General features: G+C 31.6%; 1 protein-coding gene across 5 annotated transcripts in view; it reads left to right on the forward strand.

The window, feature by feature from the left end:
* The window catches only part of LOC100872588 (uncharacterized), a 607316-nt gene that overhangs the window by 471724 nt on the left and 114093 nt on the right, over positions 1-21499 (forward strand). For all 5 annotated transcript variants that reach the window (XM_012484533.3, XM_086915859.1, XM_086915861.1 and 2 more), the window contains 2 exons: positions 744-862; positions 15251-15554. In XM_012484533.3, coding sequence (XP_012339987.3) covers positions 744-862; positions 15251-15554 — 423 coding nt within the window. The remainder of the gene's footprint in view (positions 1-743; positions 863-15250; positions 15555-21499) is intronic.

Consider the following 21499-nt stretch of genomic DNA (forward strand, 5'->3'; position numbering starts at 1 on the left):
TATTTAATACATTCTATATTTAAATATGTCGTGAATATTATTGAAAATATTAATTAATTTATACAATTATCTTTTTTAAATTTTAATATATTCATTTTAGAAGAGATTACAACTTTTTCGATAAATAAATATATAATTTCAAATAATTTTATATTGATAGTTTTATAAAAAATAAAAAATAAACAATATATCATTAGATTCAAACAAATTTTACGATAAAGATTTAAATTTTTCGAAATAATTAAACCAATCCAACTATTATAATACCTTCAAATATCGCGGGCGTTATCGCTCGAATCCGAAGTCTCTTCGGATCCTTTCGGGTCTGTTCGGGTGTTCTCGGCGCAGGATGGCGCGAGCAGTAACGAAAAGTCACGCGCAACAAATGTGTCATTGTCTCGTGCGTAATAAAATATTATCGTGTGTAATAAAGTGTTTATTATGAATCATTGTGTTTCGACGTATATTTTCGATCTCGAGCTATCATTCAACATCAATCATCATGTATAGATGTACGTAAAATTTCTGCTTTCCTTGATTTAACGTTAATTTTCCGTGCTTAGTAACATTTCTATTTCCGCCATTTCTCTTATTGTACGAACAGTTCATTTTACCGTAGCGATATAAACTCGCCCAACCTTGAGCCATAACCTCGAGATCATAAATAATCAATTAAGCTGACTGCCAGAGATGGAACATCAATACAAAGACACGCTGACACGTTTCACGATTTCTGTCTGCAGGTCTGCGGGAAGGTGTTCAACAACGCATCGGCGCTCACGAAACACAAGCTGACGCACAGTGACGAGAGGAAATACGTGTGCACGATGTGCGGCAAGGCGTTCAAGCGGCAGGACCACTTGTGAGTACAGATGAATACAATTCACCTCTTTTCTGCGTCAATTAACCAACGCTTATATCGCGTTTCTTGCCTCAGTCATTCCAAAAAAGAAATATTATAAATGATAATTCTGCATTCGATTCTTTCTTGTATTTAAAAGCGAACAAAGCTTTCTATTTCTCGTCCGTGATTTTCTCTTTTGTGTCTTTGTGCGAACGGTTCCATTTAAAGATCGAAAGCTTTTCATTTACGTTTGCCAAAGCTTCTCAAGGAATAGATGCTGGTTAAGAGCGAGGTTTCTGAAATTTGTATATTACATAATATTATGAAATAGTTGTTTTACTGCTTTGTGCGCTCGACAAGAGGATTGTTTCTGATACACGATTCATCTTGCCGCATGAGTGAGCCACGGCTTGAGAGGAGTTTATTCTCTAGGTCGGATTTCAAGAGCTCATGCTTTTGTTATGAAAACCCCGCGGCTCACGATTGCCAAATAAATACTAAGCTGGTGATAAAAAATTTTATATACTTGATGAATAAAAATCGCTTATTCGAAACAAACATAATTTCTTAAATTAAATAATACTTTGGTAGATTTTATCTAGTAATTTTTGTTAATAAACATTCGTCTTTCTCTTGATTGATATTAGATTTAATTTAATATTTTTGAGTGATCTATCTTTGTATCTTTAAATCCTTCAATTCTTTCAATCCTTAAATAATTAAATATTGTTTGAGTCTTAAAATCTTCGAATCTTTGAATTTCAAATTCTTTTGACTATTAACTTTTTGAATCTTCGAACTTAATAGAATCTTTGAACAAAATTTCAACAAGACAAATTCACCGTATTTGTCTACCATTTCTCGAATTAAATAAACATTTCGAGACGATTCTTCGTAAGATATGTACGAACGGTGAAGAGGAAAGTAACGATAGTGTGAGAAGAGGAGAAAGAGCTTCGCAAGGATCGAAAGAATTGAAGATTCAATTCTTCTCAGAAGAACGAGAAAAGGAGAATAAAGGAGAATCAATAGTGGCAGCGACGGTTGCTAGCCTTGGTCAGACTTGTTGGCCGGTCGGAAAAGATTAGACTTGTATTTCCTTTTCGTAGACGGATCTACAAATCCTCTCTTCGTTCCTTCCACTTTCTCGATCTCGGTTCTTCCTTTCTCCTTATTCGAGATTCGCCACATACCTCGGCCACGTTTCCACTCGGACAGTAGTTTTCCTTTCTTCCACCCTCTCGAGTCCTCTCTCCGTCACGTTCAACTCGGCTTTGCGGTATTACTCGCGATTCGTTGAACGCTTTGTCAGAAACTTATTGATACCGCATGAAACCGTTGCTTCTCGTGCTTAGGATATTTATTAATTTTCTTTGCCCGATAGATCTTATTATAAATTCCTTGGGATACTACTTTATTATTGCTTTTCTACGTTGCTGTTATTAAATTATGGTAACTTTTATGATAATCTGTATATAAATAATTCGACATTCTTGTTTATTTATTAAATTAATCGTGAATGGTCAAATCGAAGCTCTTTATTATCTCAATAGAATGCTAATTTTCATATATTTTTATTGTGATACTTATTGGTGATATTGATAAAATTTGTATAAATTTCTTACATAGTTGTTTGCAAATAATTTGAAAATATGCAATTTTTCCAAGGTTTAAAACTTCAATGATTTAAATACATTCAAAAACATATAATAAAAGAAAGATTATCTTCTAATAAAAGTCAAAAAATGGATGTAAATATGATTTTTATATAACATAAAGAAATAATCAAGAATTATTTTTTGCGTATAAATTTCACAAAAAGAGAATATATGCAACAAATTATAAATATATTAATATTTCGATTAAATTTATTCTTCGCCAATCACCAATTACTATTTTATAAGATTTCCTTCAGAGAAATTACAATTTTCTTCGCAGAATATTACAATATCTCTTTCCTCTTTCTTTCTCTCTTGACTCGTTTTTTTTAAAATGTTTTCTCTTTTTCTTTGTTTTCACGTAGAAATGTATATTGTATCTTTAACGATTCAACAAGCTGAAGAAATATCGTTTCATGAAATTCTTCTAAAGAGTTTCTTTAAACTCCATAGATATTCCCTCCAACAATATCTTTTTCTTTCGTGACGTTTCATTTCTCAAGATTCTTCGATAATTTCATGAAAATTTCTCAAGATCGGCCATTTTTGAAAACAATGTTACTGTAAACAACAGTAATTGAATCTCTTTTTTAGAATAATTAATATCATTTTCTTTATTTTGTTTCTTATTACATTGTATAAACTTTGTAATAACTTTATAATTTCACAAAGAACAAATAACAAAATTAAAACTTGTCAAAAATTTATACAACTCGTAAAATAATATTATTATAATAATATTTTCATTTCATTTAATTATGATTATTTCAACGTTTCTGTTAAACTACATCTGTATTTATATTCAGAATGTAACTTTCATAATTTTATGAAAATTTTTCCTACATTAACTGTTCTTCATCTACATTAATTGTAATTGAACTTATATTTTAAAGATCTAATTTAATGAGAAATTTTTATAACTGGAACTGGTTTCGAAATATCTTTGTCGAAATCGCCACAATTTTCTTTTGTGCTCGTTCTGTCGGGGCTACGTGCACTGGATTCGAGCAGACTGTATTTTTCTTTTCCTCGACCTTTCCACCATGTCACCTTCGTTTTATGTACGTATTTCATTCGATAGGGTCGCTCAACACCCGGCTCAATACGAGTTGACGAACAGCCTGAAGAATTACTTTCGTTTCATCTCTCGTCCCCTAGAATTTCTTTTTCTTTTTGTCGTTCTTATTTAGTTCAAATGCATCGTCTCACCCATTGTTCCTTTTCAAGCTCCTTTCGTAATTCAAGATTCTTCGATCGATCGAAGAACCCTGAGTTGAATTTAATATATGTCGGATTTTGAATTGTTTGAAGTTTGATTAAAAATTGATTGTTACCAATTGTTTTGCACGATTTTATTTGGAAAGATAAATAAAACATTGTAAGTTCATATTGCAGATAATCTTCAAAATAATTTTGTAATCATGTTATATAATAATTTTTTTAAAAAATGAATATTTTTACTGGAAATAATAAATATTTTTATTTTTTTTTTATGGATATTTATGTATAAATATATTATATCGATTGTATTTTTGTGAATCACTATTGATCTTTCATAGTAACCAATATTTTTGAACATTTTTCTTATTACAATACGTTTCAAGTTCGTTTAGAAATATTTTATAATAATAGAAATAGAATAAATTTTAACAAATTATGTATTTGAAAAAAATCGCCACAAGAATAAAATATTTTTCAAGAAATCTTTCACAAATAAACTAAAGATTTTACAAAATCATATTTTTCATAAAAATTGATAAAAATGTCTAAATAAATATTCACTTCACTTCTTAAATATCATAATACATGTTATATATTGAACATTTCTACATTCAAATTTTGCATAAATATCCTATTTACAAAAAATAAAAATTAACGAAGCAATATTTTCTCCGATCACTGAGACATTCTATTATACTCCAACTCCATTCTCTTTAAAATTTCTTTAAAGAAATCTTTCGCATTAAGATTTTTTTTAATTCTAACAAGCTACACAAGCTTTTATACAAAAACAAACTCGAGCATTCGATTTGGCTTTCGTCCATAAAAATTTCCTTACTTGGAAACTCGTTTTTAAGAAAGCATATGCCAGGATTCGAGTAAACGATGTGGACGACTTTATCCGATCAGAGAAAAAGTCCTTAGCCTGTTTCCCGTTTTTATTGAAATCTTTTTAACCTCGGACAGAACCTCGAAAAGACGAGGGGGGGGGGGGAGGCTTAAGTATCTAACTCTGTTCATAAAAAGTCGTAAAGAATTGCGCTCTCCCTCCTTTTAAACTTTCCTAGCATATTATATATAGGGCCACGGAAATTCTAACACGAATGGGGAAAAGTAAGATTCGCAATAATTTACTGAATCGTATTCTTGGTCTATAAAACTGGCATTTAAACGTAGCCGGTACAGTTCACAAGTGGAGCAACGTCGTTAAACTGCTTTCTAAACTCGATAGCGAAGAGTTAAAAGGAAATTGTTGTGTAATGAGTTCAAAATATCAATAATCTTTTTGTGCGTGTTAAGAATACAACTGTTCAGCCATCTTCAGAAGTAGAATCTATTAGCATGGAGAATGGAACTAAATTGATAGTAGTAGATTAAAACATTTATTGATTCAATGTTTTTTGGAACAATTGCCTTCTAAATGGGATAGTGATGAATTCGAAATATCTTCTTTCTTTTTGTATATACAGTATTTCAAAAATATACGAAAAAGCATTTCTTATTAGTGGTTGAGGCTAAATTGTAAATGATTATTCTTGATTAATGATATTTATTTAAATGTCTTTGAAGTATTGGTGCTTTGTATAGGGTTCAAGAAAATGAAATGGAATTCAATTTGATCGATATTTTTGTGTATGTAAAATGTTATTTAAAATTTTATAAAAAGTTAGACTTGCATATGTTTATTATTTTTCTTGGAAGAGTATTCCAATATAACATTCATAAATTGAATTTCTTATAGATAATCAATACATAGAATAACGTTATTAATATGTTAAATAGATTTTTATTATATCAAAAAACTATATAACTTAAATATTTATTTTTTAGAAAACGTAAAAAACATGAGAATATTTTGACCTTTGGTTTTAATTATTAATACTAGAATCTATTTTGCAGTAATGATTAAATAATAATAATTTATTTTGCATTGTTTAAGTACTGATAACGATTTTATAATGAATTAAGTGTCTTCAGTGAATGCGTTAAAAATTTATTTTCAATATTTTTTAATATCTTTAATTGAGATTGTTAAAATTATTTTATTTGATTTTGAATTTTTCTATTAGCTCTTGATAGCATTGAAATTTTGAAAATTTAATTTAAATTTTTTTAATACTTTTCATAAAATTATAAAGATATTATTTAAATCTTTGTAAAATCTTTCTTTAAAATTAACTAACCATTTCAATTTTCTTTCAAAAAAGTCTAACTTTAATTGCAATAAAAAACAAAATTATCAAGAAAATTAAATAGATTTTAATGCTCATTATAAACTTATGCAGAAAATATTTAAAGAATTTTAATTCTGCGTTAAAATTAAAATTCTTACAATTCACCATTGCTTTACATTTTATTCAATTTAAAATGTAAAAAGTACGAATCGTTTATTACTAAAACAAATATTCTTCTTTCCTTCTTTTTTTTTTTTTTTTTTCACGTTTGAACACTCTATTACGTATGAAAATTAAGTATAATTGGTCTTCGAGATTCTTGTTCTGCGAGTTCAACGCGAAGTTTAATTCGTGCCCATCGAGCTGAAAATTCTCCTAGATTCAGCGAAGGGGAAAAAAATTACGTCCTGTCTGCTTTTTACAGAATATTTCAACCGGATGAATGTAATATTGCAATTGTCGTGATTGAAATACTTCTTTGAAGTCTCTTGCCTTTTAGGTATTTAGCAAAGAATTTTCTTGGAGCGCCTGCTTCGTAAGAGGCTCCTATTGCATAAAGAAAATCAACTAATTAATCGAGGATCAAAAAGAAAAAAAAAAAACTCTTTTGTTGTTTTCGCGCGCGAAAATTCTCACTAGGTTTTCTTTTTACATTCATAAAAATTCAATTCGTTGCATAGAATGAAAAATACGATAATTTAAATATTTCGATAAATTATTTAAATTATACTTTCAAGCTTTCATTCTTATATAATTTATGTATCTTTAATGACTTTTCATCATTTACTGATATTCTTAAGAAATAGTTCATCATTTGTTTCTTGAAAAATTTTCAATTTCAAGAGGAATTAGATTTGAGCACGAACGAACGTTTCTTTCATCTTTGAATATATTGATTCGAATTTTGATTAAAATTAAAGAAACCTTTCAACAATTAATTGGATGATAAAATCATCATTAATATAAATATCAGTAATTAAAGAAGCCTTTTAATAATTACTTGGATAATAAAATACAAATATCAGTAAATCTGTTTTTTTAAGAATTCTTAAATTCTTTAATACAATAGCGTTGAAAAAATCAGTAAATAGAAAAAGAATATTACACATATTAGGATATTAAAATTGTTCTTTGATGCGATGAATAATCAATAATAGCAAAAAATCGATATTTAATATTTTACATAAATATAAAACTTTAGTTACATTTCTTCTATTTCTTGAAAATTGAAAAAAAAAAAATAAAAATAATAAAATGAAAAAAATATTAATTCGTTAAGATGTCAGAAACATTCGATTTTCTATATATTCCTCTTCATTATTTTTGGTACTTTTATGAAGCATAAATTATTATCACGAAAAAAAGAGAAGATAATTGATATTCTCAGACAAATGTAATTAGAGCTTTCCATCGAAAAAAGTTTGATAGCTGATAAGGAAATAAAAGTAATGCTTTCATGATGGAACGTAATTTAATTCTATTTGCGCGAACTAATAAGCATCGAATTACATTTTTCACTGGTACTTCTCTGTTATTCCGCCAATCCTTCAACTTTTTCATCTTTTGTAATAAAGGAAAAAGTGGTTTCTCAACCAGGCAACGCGTTTGTAAAACTATTGGAAATTTTTTACGAGAAAACGATGAAATTATTCTTTTTTTTTTTTTGATGAATTTTTAAATCGATAAATCTATTTTGATTAATTCTTATTTAAGATAGGACTCGTGATGATTATTATTATTGGTATATATCAAATTTATATCGTTATTGATTGTTTTATTTTTATATTCGACTTTTATTATGCATTGTTACTTTATTGTATTATTATTTTGTGTGCATTATATTCATTTCTACAAAGTGTTAATATGTTTGTGAAACATATTTAAAACTTATTCTGAAAACTATCCTTCAAAGATATGAATATATTAATATATTATATTCAGAAATAAATGAATATCAATAATAATATCGATATCAATGTAGAATCAATGAATATCAATGATAATAATTTTCAAATATTCTAATTCTAATTCTAATTGCATTTAAATTGTATATTTATATTCTAAAATAAAGAATTCCTTTTTATCAAAGTTTTTATTTAAGGAAAAAAACATATAAAAATAAATTATTTGATGATATAATTAATTCGAATAAAAAATTTAATTTGCTTTAAGTTTACCTCGAGATGTGGCTGTATATTCTTTTATAAAGGCTCAAAGAAAAAATAGAAAAAGAAAGGAATAGCATGAATTCTCTTGCACAGTTCACAAGGAACAATTTCCTTTTTTCCTTTTTTTTTTTTTTGATCCTATTCTAAATTTTTTCAAGTTCTTATTATAAAAACATTTTAAATAGGCCTTTGTTGTTCGACTTTAGACATCGTATAAAGAAGAAGAAAAAAAAGTTTTGAGCTACTTAACCAGTTTCTCATTATATTTTAAAAGGATTTTTCTTGTATCACGAATGATGCATAGAATTTGTATAAAATTTTTATTGTTTCACAAAAATTACAATTGTTCTTCATTATACATTTTTGATTTCTTCGAATATAAATTGTTGATATTTTTGAAAAGACGAGAAGACGAATTAATAAGATATTGAAATTAACAATTAAACTCAATGATTTCTTTATTATTATTTTTCTTTTCGTATAATTTCTCTGTTAGATAATCAATGAACATTTTCAACGATCAATATATTACTTATCAATAAAATAATTTTCATTAATAATAAAATCAAAATCACGTTAAATCGAAACTCAAAAAAATCAAATCCACTCGAACCTTTTCAAATACTTTCGTAAATTCAAATCAATCGAAACAAAAGAAAAGAAATAATCAATAAGATAAAGCCAGTCACAAGCAACGACAGATTGACAATTCTCTCCTCTTCCCCTGTTCAAACGAAGATGTCCCAGGATCGCTTAATTGAAAACTAAAAAGGAATAAGAAGACGAAGAAAAAGAAGAAAGAGAAGCGTAACATCTCTCGAGGTTCTTATTCTCGAACAGGGAGGATAGCTGCGTTTCCACTCTCGGTCCAGCGAGCACACCCGCCCCTTCCTCCTCAACCCTTTGCCGAGCCCGCCATTGTAAGTTCCACGGCGTATCTCTGTTATCGAAGTAAATCCACGTAGTCCTTTTCCCCGTGTTCGAACGGCGACAGTACCGCTTGAAATAAGGAAGAACGAAAGGAAGCGCTTATACCTCGAGAGGTATTCTCTTCGAGAGCTCTTCTTCGAGAGCCACGCCATATCTATCTATCTCTATATATATATACACTATGTGTATATAAAGAGAGAAAAGTATATATACATGTGTATATACAGTGTGTCCGGTTTATTGTGATTCCCTTAAATAAAAAGTAGTTTGAAGAAATGATACGTTACGATACGTTGTATTAATAATTTCAACAACGTTACTTATATTATAATGAAAAAAAGTGTTAATTCGTATCGAGAAATCTTCAGTTTAAAAGTTTATTTGAAGTTCATAAAACTTGTGCTCTCGTATGAAAGACTAATCTTTGACAAGATAAATTTCACGAAGTAAAGCTTCCAGCTAGCTTTTTGCAGCAAATAATTAACATTTATTATCCTTGGAGACGGTTAAGTTTCCAGTTGGAGATAAAGCGGACACATTGTATGTGGAGAGAGAAGGGCAGGTTGTGGAGGAGGACAGTGGCGTCTCCTCGTCCAAAAGGGATTTGCGAAGTTAGAAGAGAGAGGCTACGGAATAGAGGGGAGCGGAATTGAGAAAGAGTCGTTGCAGGGAGCAGGGGAGAAGTTGGTCGTTTCTTCGGTCTTCCGCTTGTAAAGAGGGCTTGCTTTCCCACCTCGATATCGTCGATACCCCCTTTGTTCCTCGGCTTCCGCCTCGTTCGACCTCGCATTAAGGATGCTCTGACCCCGTGAAATGAAAGAAAATTCAGAGGGAAACGGTCTTCCTCGAATAGAGCTTCGTAGCTATCCTTACTCTCTCTCTCTCTCTTTCTCTCTCTATCGTTGAATTAATGGAGAGTTGATAATTGACGCGAATTTAATCTTCGATCCTGATAATTGGAAGAGAAATGAGAGGATTCTCGGGTGGAAAATTTCTTTAGGAAATTCGACGGGGGCGAGTTTGGGCGATTATTGGAGATTTTAGAAAGTTTAGAGGATCTTTGGATTGGTGCTCGAACTGGTTTTACTGCGAGGAGATGTTCTGTGGAATTTTTTGGTTCGGCGTGCTTTCGTTTTATTAAATATTTGCATTAGAAAGCAGGGGGATCGGTTGAGACAATAGCATTTCGTGATTATTTGGAATTTTAAATTAATTAATTTTTTAGCCTAAAATTAAAAATAAAATAGAGAGATAGCACATATATTTCAGTAGAAAGAAATTAAATAAAAGTAAAAAATATAGAAAAATTTGCAGAATAGTTTCTTTCTTTTGTCAAGATGTATATTATTGTTTTTGTGTTAATTTTATTTCTATACATGTAATAAAATGTATTATAATTACAAATTGAACAAATTCAAGTCATGCTTTAGAGTAAGAAGTAACATATTCATAGAAATGCATAAAAAAAGTATATGTCAATGCAAGTAATATATTGCATAAACTGACACATTCATGGATAAATACACAAATAATATGTGACGAAATTATATAATATTTAGTTCATTTGACGAATATTTCCATTATTTATAGACGAAATATTGATCGCCTTTCGATGAATATCGTCGAAATAGTGCTTCGAGTTGGGATCAAGAATTGTTTTCTTCTAGCTATTTTCAAATTTGTATTCCAAGAGGAAAATGAGCTGTAACAAAAGTAGCGAGTGTTTTCGTTGCTGAGTCGTTTTTCATGTCCGTATCGTATCCTCGTTGCAAGAGTAATTTTTCTAAACGAAGAATCTTTTCGCTCTTCGAGGAAAGCAGCGTCCTCTCTGTATGTAAACCACGTGGAACGTAGACCATTAGAATCTTTAATGCGACGTAAAAAGGATACCGTGAACGCTCTTTGTTCTATCTCTTTATTTTATTTAAGAACAGGAGATTTCACTTTCAGAATTTATGTTGATTATTCAGGGAAACGTCATTAGCCTTGAAATGAAAGGCGATCAATTTTACTTTAGAAATATACTTTCAGCTTTGTCTCTTGAAGGATACATCGTCATTAGGGGGAGGGAGAGGGGGGGGGGGGACCATGGAACTTTCGTTCTTTTGTTTCTCTTTCATCGCAACGAAGCTTTCTTTTCCCGCTTCGACGACGTCTTCAATACGGTCTTTGTTCGTGCCATTTTCCTTTTCCGCTAAAAACGGTTTCGCCGTGGATCCGATAGAAAAGAAAGTAGAGCGAAAGAAAATTATAAAGGTATACACTTTCCATCTTTGATTCATATCAAATCCGAAAATCTATTTTATACCGACGAAGAATTAATTGGTTTATGACGTTTTTTTTTATTCGTGTTTCGAGTATAAATAAAATCCAGAACTGTTCGAATAATGGAATATAAATGTTTAATTTGATAATTAAATTTTGATGATCGATTTATCCTTTCATTGTATTCATCTTCTTTTTATTATATATATTGGTGTAAAGTTAAAGAAGTTCCACAGTCCACAATAATTTATAATTATTATCAAAATATGATTACTTAAAAATCAATCTTAATTTTTACTCATCGTTTATATAAAGAAAATCATTGTGCCGTTCGATAAATAATTTAAAATTTTTTAGATAAGATGAGTCTTTTATCTTCTTCGGTTAACCTAATTACAAATAAACTATAAAAGTATTAATCGTTACAAATCGAAGTCGAAAAAATCTCAAAGGAAACTAACGAATTTCTCTTCTTCACTCGCCATCTCAATTTCAATATCTTCGCAAATAGCCATTCGCTTTTGTTTTTTCCCCCCTCTTTTTCATTCGTTTAATAGCGAATAGTTGGCTCGATCGATTCCTAGAGGATTCGTGTGTGTACGTATCCATGCACGAATCAGAAAGGAAATACATTAAAGTTGAACGAATTAGCTTTTACAAATTAAACTTTGAACGTTCGTCCCGAGATAAAATTTAAGGGAGTTGCTCGCTCGTGTATCGTGATGGACTATAAAGCTTGGAACAATGGGACGGAACAGTTTCAATACTGTTTGAAAATTTACTGGGAACGATGTCGTCCGATGCTCTCCGACCACCTCTTAGCGCGATCCACGCGAGAATCTCTCTTTCTCCTTTTTCGAAAGGGAGGTGAACGATGTTCGAGGGTTCGTTAAAGTTTTACCAGAAGGGAGAAAGAACGCCAGGAGAATGGACGATTGAAATACGTGGAAACGAATGTTGACGAATCTCGCGTTACGTATATTTTTAATGCATTTTTGTCTTGTTGTATGCTAGTTATTTATTTCTTGTGCGAACGATAATGAGAATATAAATAGGAATTTTTAATTTATACGGGTTTTCTTCTCTTTCTCTATTTAAGAAAAATAATTTGGAAATAAGCAACATTAAAATTTAATTACACTTTTATAAATTATGATAATTAATAAAATATACTTTATAAATTCTCTTTTACATTTAATTTTTAATTGGTATTTTATTTAATTTTATATGTTTTATTGTTATATTTATTCTATTTTGAGATACGTTTAAAATAACAAAATGAAATGGAAAACGATCATAAACTGTAAATATAAATTCGTTTATCAACGAGCGAACAGTTCAAAATTCTTTTTCAATTGTTAGAAGGATTAAAATTATATGTAACTCTTAATTGAGTTGCTTTTCTTTTTCCTTTTTCCTTTTTTTTTTTTTTTTTATTCACGGAATGTCCTCGCATTTGCTCATTAGTTAAAACAAGTGCCTCGCTCTTGAAAATTAAAGGTTAATGCGTAGGTGAAAGGTTAAAGGTAACATTTCCCTCCTTAAGCTACAAACAACGTTTAAGAGAGCCTCGCTCATCTCTTTTTACCCTTTAATTAAAAACCTTTGATATATAACGCTGAAAAGTTTCCATAAAGAACAGCATCGTCGAAAAATGGTACTTTTACAAAGTGAATCGTGCGCAAGGTACGAGTTTCAAAAAGAATACTCTATCCACGACTCGAGAGAAAGAAAAAAAAGAAGAAGAGGAAGAAAGGAGAAATAGAAAAATCAACATCCGATAAATCTTAAAACGGTGTTTTAACGAAATGAAATGTCCGATTTCTCGTTTTCACCATGTAACGAACGTGCAAATTAATCGAGCAACCTGAAAAATTCTCCCTCCACAGTCCTTTCCTTCCTCCCTCTCTCTCTCTCTCTCTCTCGACTCGCCGCTGATATTCCAAGCAAATATTTGTCCAGAGAAATCGGATCCACCGGTGTGGTCGGTGTTCCGTATCGATGGAACGAGATACAAATCGACGATTTACCGTCGTACTTACCGTCTGTTTTATCCGCGTTAAATCTCGGATCCCGATTACAGTTACGACGTAGGAAACGGCGTTTAACGATGTCGTTTCCACCGTGTAACTCATTGTTGGATTAATGCAATTATACTGGATATTGTGGGGGGAGGGATGAACGTGTCAAACGATTCTTAGGGGCAATAAAGGTATCCTTGAATAGCATGGCCAACTTGTTGCACCACCTTTTCTTCTTCTTTCTTATTTCTTTCCGGTTCTTGTGCCGTATGGCGTGATAAAATGTTATTGTTGTTACATTTACACGTTTTAAAATTTTCCCCCATTATTTCGATTCTCGGGATGAAATCTTGGAGCGAGTTTCAAGAAAATTTGGGATAGATCACTCGGTATACATTAATTTCATATGCTTTTGCTGAAGCCGAAGTTTTAAAAGAGCATTCGGATTCGATTCAGAATCATAGCAATTCGTGTAAAAATATTTTAAACAACTCATTTAAATTTACATTTTAAAAAAGAACATTTTATTTTCGTTGTATATTTTTTACTTTATTATTCAGCTTTGATATTCTGTTGGTTTAAAATTATAACTTGAAAAAATTATATCATAGTTATTTCTTTTTACATAATTATTCTACATTTTTTTTTTTTACTTATTTTCAATCGATAATTCATTTGTATCTAATCGGATAATTTATTAAATGTTTTATTATTATTACTTCGAATCATTATCTATATCTATTAATGCAAAACTTCAACAGATTCCTTGATAATCTAATTATCGTGTTTCTTGTAAGGCCAAAAATTATTCTTTCGAAAAGTAAAAAGCAAACAAAATATTTAAAAAATCGATTATAAGATAAATAGAAAAGTAACGAAATATGAAGTATTTAAAAGGATTCTATTCCAACTCATTCTATCGTATCCATATATAACAACACATTTCCACTCTAAGGCTACCTTTCATCTGATAACCAAACTCCCTTTCTGCGAGAGATTTCACGTGAGAGGGTATGTGTCAGATTGGTGCGTTTCACCCCATCGATGGGGTCGCATACCGTGTATATCAGGCAAATGGTCTGGAGAGTAGTCTTTAGCCCTACGAAACGGTCGTAAGGCTGTCACGTCGAGGATAAGCTTAGATGCAGCTCGCAGATAGCTCGATGCCAAGATCGCCCAGCTCCTCGTTGTACAGGATTTCCGGTGTTCGGTAGATCCTCTATACAGATAGGAACTTAATTGGACCGACATAATTTTCTACCCTCAACCGTGGGACTGGATGATCGAGATCTCTTGAATGTTTCTTGCGTGTCAGTGGAGGATTATGAAACACTTTGCTCAACTTCTTGGTCTTATCTCGACGATACGTGAACCGAATTCCCTTATATATCGTTAAATGTACGAAAATTTTCTTATTATTACAACAATCGATTCTTGATTTTATCCTCATGGAAGATGATTTTGCGTTAGAAATTCTTTTTGTTTATTACATTTGATTCGATGATAAAGGGCCAAAGTGAAACCAATTTATTATTAAGATTACATTAATCTTAAGAAAACTTATTGGATCTTAAATAAATACTTCTTGTGAAAATTTTTGTGTAAAAAAAAAAAGTATTTATTATTGTAATTCTTCTAGTTTCGCTTATTTAAAATTAATAATATTTATTAAACTTAAAATTCGAACAGTTACATTAAGTGTATCATAAATTCAAATCTAAATGTTGATAGAGAGGAATACACAATCTAGAAATTCAAATTAGGAGATAATCTAATTATTACATGACAAAACAACTCGCAATAAACTAAATCTCTTTAATATCGAACCATAAAGAAGAACTCGTTTCGTAATTATCGCCTTTCTTCAGCAGCATACCTTTAATAATTCAAAATCTGGCAAAATTTCGAAATTCCACCAAATCTCACACTCTTTTAATCTCACGATTGTTCCCTTACTTACTTTTTTCAGGAACGGGCACATGTTGACGCATCGAAACAAGAAGCCGTACGAATGCAAAGCGGAAGGATGCGGCAAGTCGTATTGCGACGCGAGGAGTCTGAGGAGGCACACGGAGAATCATCATGCCGGTAGCAAGGTGAACGAGAGCGTTAGTCCTAGCAGTCCAACCACCGGTCCTCACACACCAAATACACCGGGAAGTAATCCCAGCACGCCGAGCACGCCAGGAGCGACGTCGACGCCCAACGGCCATGGACATCCGGCCTTGAAACAATTGCTCGCCACGGAACCGTCACAGACGCAGCAGCAAAAGGTAAGTGGCGATATATTCTCTGATAACGCGAAAGATAAAACGGAAGTCAGATATACAATATATATAAATAAAAAATATAATTATTCAATTAATTAAATTTTTTATAAGTATAAATTATATATATATATATATATATATATATATAGATTAAAGTAAAATTATATAATTATTTAAATATATATAAAAAGAAATTATACTAATAATTAATAATTTTAAATTTTATATATATAATAATTTGTTATTTTGATTAAATTAATAATTTATTTGATTTGTAAATTAAAATTTTAAATTTTAAATTTGTTTTGGTTAAATATAAAAATTATATTATAGTTTTAGAAATTAATTATATTAATAGATTATATATAAAATTTATTAAAAATTTTAAATTATATTTAATAATTAATTCTGAAATGAATGAAAATGGATCAATTGATTTTTCTTTTATTGATTTGGGCTTATGTTATATTTACTCGTGTTATAATATTTACATCAATGCCATCATTATATATAAGTATATTGTATTTTATTTAATAACATTTCAAAAGTTTGATGCTGTGCAAAAATGAAATGCAGTACTTAAGCAAGTAAGAATTGGAAAAGTAATTAAAAGAAAAGAAATTTCTTTACAAAATCGATTGCTAATTTTTTTTCGTAAAATTTCTAACAACATTTTGCTATATCAAAATAGATTTTACAATATTCTTAATCTTGATTTTTAATCTAACTTCAATGCTGAAGAAAATTGCAACTTAAATCTTTAAAAAATCATATAATTATATTTAATATCAATTTACCATATATAAAAGACAACCTATCTATCAATAATTTAATCCAAAAGTTTGATACATAATATATATATATATATATAAGGTATAAATGTATATAAGTATATCGTGACACCGTTTCTTCGAAATTGGCCCGATATTGGTTCGTCTGAGACAGGTTTAAAGGCTTAGAGAAGTAGCGTTTCTCTTGGATAAGCCTGGTCAACGTGGATCTGAGGATCCACCGACGTAAGAGGATTACATTGATCTACCTGATCGTGGAGCATGTTACGCGACCTCTAACTGCCCCTTCATTAATTTTTATACGTCATTCACGATCTTCAATTTGTCCAGATCGGTATAGGATCGTTCGATAAATGGATTCCAGGAATTATATATAACTTCAAAGACAGATTAGGGATTACAATCGAAAAATTCTTTAATAACGTCGCCCGAGAGATCCGTTCCTTCGTTGATCCATTGGTGGATCGGATCAATTGGTAATTATTGGAAAGCTATGAAGTTAAAGTGGGATCGTATAAAATTGTTTCTGTTAATCCTATTGTTCTGTTATTGAAACATTTTTAACTTTTTTAATTGGAAAATTAATGGTACAATATCGTGAAACACGGATATGGGGATTATTACATCTTTATGAATATATTATTTATCATTTCGCATTTTTAAATATTACTCAACGAAGTAATTAAAAGGTCGAAATAGTCATGTTAAGTTATTCCATTATTTCTCGAACAATTCTAATAATTTTCCAATAATCCATAATTTTGGTATCAATTTCTTCGTTAGAGAATATTTTCGTTCGAAGAAATGATCGAAATGGTTGAAACTTTAAAAAGAGCAAGCTTCTGTGCTATGCTGTAATGACAATGGAATACAAACAATTAGAATGTATAATTACCAAAGATGTAATAATAAGACGCCTTACGCAAACAGAGTATTAATATTGGAGGCCATTATCAACGCAGTAGAAACTGGTCGTATCAGTCAGCCATCGTTTACACTGGCGTGCAGCTACTAACAGTGGAGTTGGTTAGCATATAATCAGCCAGCCGTGACAGTAGCAGGAGTTTGTAGAAACTCCAGTAGTTGCTGATCACACAATGAGGACAGTAGCAAATATCAGATACTAAACACAAGCATACACAATAATATATGAATCATACAATCATCGATAATTTATTTAATCACTAAACATCAGCCTTTAATAAAAGCCTTTATATTTTGACCCACAAGAAAAATAGAAAATGTATATAGTTTTGATTTTAAAACTTGACACTTCGTAAAAAAAAAAAAAAAAAAAAACGTTTCACCATTACATTAAAAGTTCCATTTATCGAAATCAGATTAAATCGACTTCGAGGGAATTCCAATTCGCACAAATACTATTTTAAATTTTCCACATCGTGGGCCGATATTTCGACACAAAAATTCCATTGTGTAACCATTACAAATCCCTCGATTTTTAATCTCTTCATCGCGTTCGAGCCGACGATTATCAATTTTCATAAAAAAAAAAAAATCCTCTCTTTTTTTAATCCGGAAATACCACGACTCCTGCCCGCCTTTCCGCGAAATCAACCATCCCCTTCGTATCCTAACTTTATTGGCTGCGACGCCAGCGGTGCAGCTGGGTCGGCCATTGTCGGCCGATAAAAGGGCGCGAGAGGAAACGAACTGCTTGCAAGAAGAAGAAGAAGAAGAAGAAGAAGAAGAAGAAGCTCGAGAAAGAGGAGAAGCACGAGAGGAAACAAAGAAGGAGGAGGACGAAAGGAGGCGTCGTCCACCGTCCTCCTTGTTCATCCTGGCTTGATCCCCCGTCCACCGTCTTCAGAGCTCGGTGGAAATTAGTTCTCGGCCGTGGAGCACGAAATTATTGCCGCTTTCAAAGTCGCTCGAGCTTACATCTTGGCCTTCTCGCGGGATCCTGTACAGAGCGTGCACGCGTGCGAGGAAGAAAGAGAGCAGTAGTTAAACCGAGACTACAAATCTACGATATTGAGTTAGAAGTAGAAGGCGGCCCCTTGAAGCGGGGCTAATAAAATTTGATGACCGGGAACTTCTCGTAACGAGAATGAGACGCGCGAGATCAGGGGCTCGCTGAGAGAGTGAGAGAGAGAGAGAGGAAAAAAAGGTGGAGGGAAGGTTTGGTCGAATCGGCCGCCTATGAAAACTTCTCAGACACCAACGAGTCCCGTGATTTACGATATTTCATCGGAACGTAACGCAGGGCCACTCTTATCCGAGTGGTTATTGTCGAGTTCCTTGTGAGCCAGGTGTGCGGGAACCGGGGTATTTTCATCTTCTGATTTCTCTTCTTTCTCTTCTTCCCTCATCTTTCATTTTTCTTGCTTTTTTTGGGGAGGGGGGAGGACTGTCAAGACACATGGGCTACAGCGATGTGTATTTATCTTGGCGGATTTATCTTTATTTGAAGCAAAAAATTTTCTATTTTCTATTCTTGAGGAATTTTTGAGCGTGCTGACGTTTCGAATAACGTTATCTTATGTATCGATGTAAGATTGGAGATCCAATATTGGATTTTATTTTCTCGTTTTCATTTGTAAATGATATTCCAATTAATCGAGAAAAATATATATATAAAGAATTTACTTGCTATATATATTTCTATTTTTTTTCCTTCATTGAATAGAAGATCTGGAAGATAATATTTATTCCGCCACAAGACTGATTTGGCACATTTAGTCTTGCTTTCTTATTTGATTTCCATTCTTATTCACTGGAGGCTAAAATTTCCTGAATATTCGTGAAAGGCACGTTTCCCGTTTCGTTTGCTCAGGTACAATGGCTGACGCAAGAAATGCAAAGTGGAAAAATATCACCAGAAGCGTAAAATCGCTTGAAACACCAGTCACGAATGCAAAAAAAGTTTATGTATGCGCTGTGAATATGTACTAAAAATGTAAAAATGTTGAAATATTAAGAGTCTCCTGCTATAATATCGAACGAATACAAATTAAGCAATTATAAGAGATAAAGCTACGACTCGAAGAATAATCTTCATCAGAATAATCTTACGAATATAATACGAATAAGACAAAAAGAATTAATTTATATACATATAGGGAAGAATTTCGAAGTTCTTTCCACGCGAGATTTTATTAAAATTCTTGCCCCAGGATACTTGCCATTGCAGTTATAACGAGAGATAATTTCATTTATCAAGGAATCAAAGATCTCGGGAAACAAGGGTGGCGCGTGAATCCAGGTGAAAGAGGAGCGGGGTTCGTCGCGTGAAATCCATTCAAGGGTGGAGATGAGCGAGTGGAAGGGACGTTGTCAGTGATTCGACATCAAAAGGCGTCTGTCGGTCATTCAACCGGCTCCCTGATTGCACGGTAAAGGCAGGGTGTCTTAGAAATCACGGTTATCGCGGTAGAAAATCACTTTCTTGCTCGCGGAAGCGTGCACGGCCGACAAAAGCGGCAAAGGGCAAGGTGAGCCAAGGGTTCAGAGCCGGACCTGCACCCTCAGAACGTGGCATCGAATTAGATATTGTCTTTCGTGCGACCACCTCTTCGTTCGTTGGTCAACCGCCACTAATTCGCTAATTTTCGATATCGATGAGAAATCCCTTCCCTTTAACTCGAGTGATTTGTGCCGTTCAGAATAATAGCAACGATCTATAACAAGATAAAAATAATTATATTCATTTTGAGAAATCAATAATAAGAGTAATTGCATTACTATTGTTGTGAATTATTTTCATCAAAGTTTTTTTAAAGTCAACTTATAAATTCTATTAATTGGCTCAATAATGAATCAGAAATCATGAAAAAAATTCTGCAAATAGTTTGCATGTAATGCTCAAGATATTTCAAGGTACTTGAAATAAAATAATTATAATTATTATCTCTGGCACAGAGTTTTCAGTCAATATAAAATTAAAAATACTTTTTAAATAATGAGAAAAAGTAAATACAAAAATAATTTAAACGGTTTCATCGGTAAATGTCCTGTTATTAAATTATATCGTGAAAAGCATCAATATTTCTTTTGTTACATTTTCAGCTATAAATACTTTTATGCGTGTTGGATGTAAATTAAAGTAAATTAAATGCGTTATATTTTAACATAGCTCAAAAACTACAATACTTTAAAAGAATTTCGTATTGTTGCTTGACTGAAAATTTTTTACCAGAAGTAAAATATTCGTGAGACATCTTTTGGAGAGTCGATTCTCAAAAATTCTCGAAAGAAATACGAAAATATAAATTGAGATTTCTTCATATATCAATACAGAGCAAATGAAATAACCACGAGACATTTCATACAAATAATTCCAATCAACTTATATCTAAAATATTTAATTTCCACATACGTATATATATATATATATATATATAAATAAATATATTTATATATATATATATATATATATATATCCAAAACGAAGAATCGATTTCTTTTGACAAAAGTTCTCAAACCAGAAGAAAAGCAATCGAAATACTGAGATGACAGCACACTCTTACCAGAGCGCTCTTCCAACCTCTGCTCTTCACTTAATTAATGACTATTAAGCAACACAATAGGCGTATGTGACACGGGTAAACTCGATTTTATAGCGCGACAGCAATGTTCGCGAAGTATGAATACATATCCATGAAAACAGGGCCAGTGTAATATGAAATTCCACGACTCTTTGTCAATATTACCAGGCTGAAAGACCTCCCGGTAGCTTCGAGTTTAATATGATTAAAATTGGACTGAAAGTACCGCGTGGTTCGCGATAAAACGCGTCGAAATCCATGAAAAACATTTTCACGGCACAGAGGATACGTGGCCGATGGAATTTCACCCGGCAATTAGTTGGAATCAAGCGAATCGCCCGAATTCCATGAATTGCCTTTAATCATGGACGACGAGGAACGCGTGCATGCACTTTATAGTATTGAAAGTCGATGACATTCTTAATTTGCAGATGAATTCTCTGAATCGAAATAACAATGCGAGCGTTCGTTGTTTCCCAATTTTTCATTTATTTTATGAATAACCGGCGTCCCGATTATTGAATTATAAGAATCATTTTGAGCGTGAAATTATTTAAATGGGAATTGAAATGGCGCCTATTTCCATCATTCCTTTTTTTTAATAAATGACCATATAAATTTGAGCTTGCTGATGCGCGTACTCTACTATTGT

Source organism: Apis florea, unplaced genomic scaffold (genome assembly GCF_048593485.1).
Source record: "Apis florea isolate Af1SG1 unplaced genomic scaffold, ASM4859348v1 contig_3798_pilon, whole genome shotgun sequence".
Taxonomy (NCBI): Eukaryota; Metazoa; Arthropoda; class Insecta; order Hymenoptera; family Apidae; genus Apis; species Apis florea.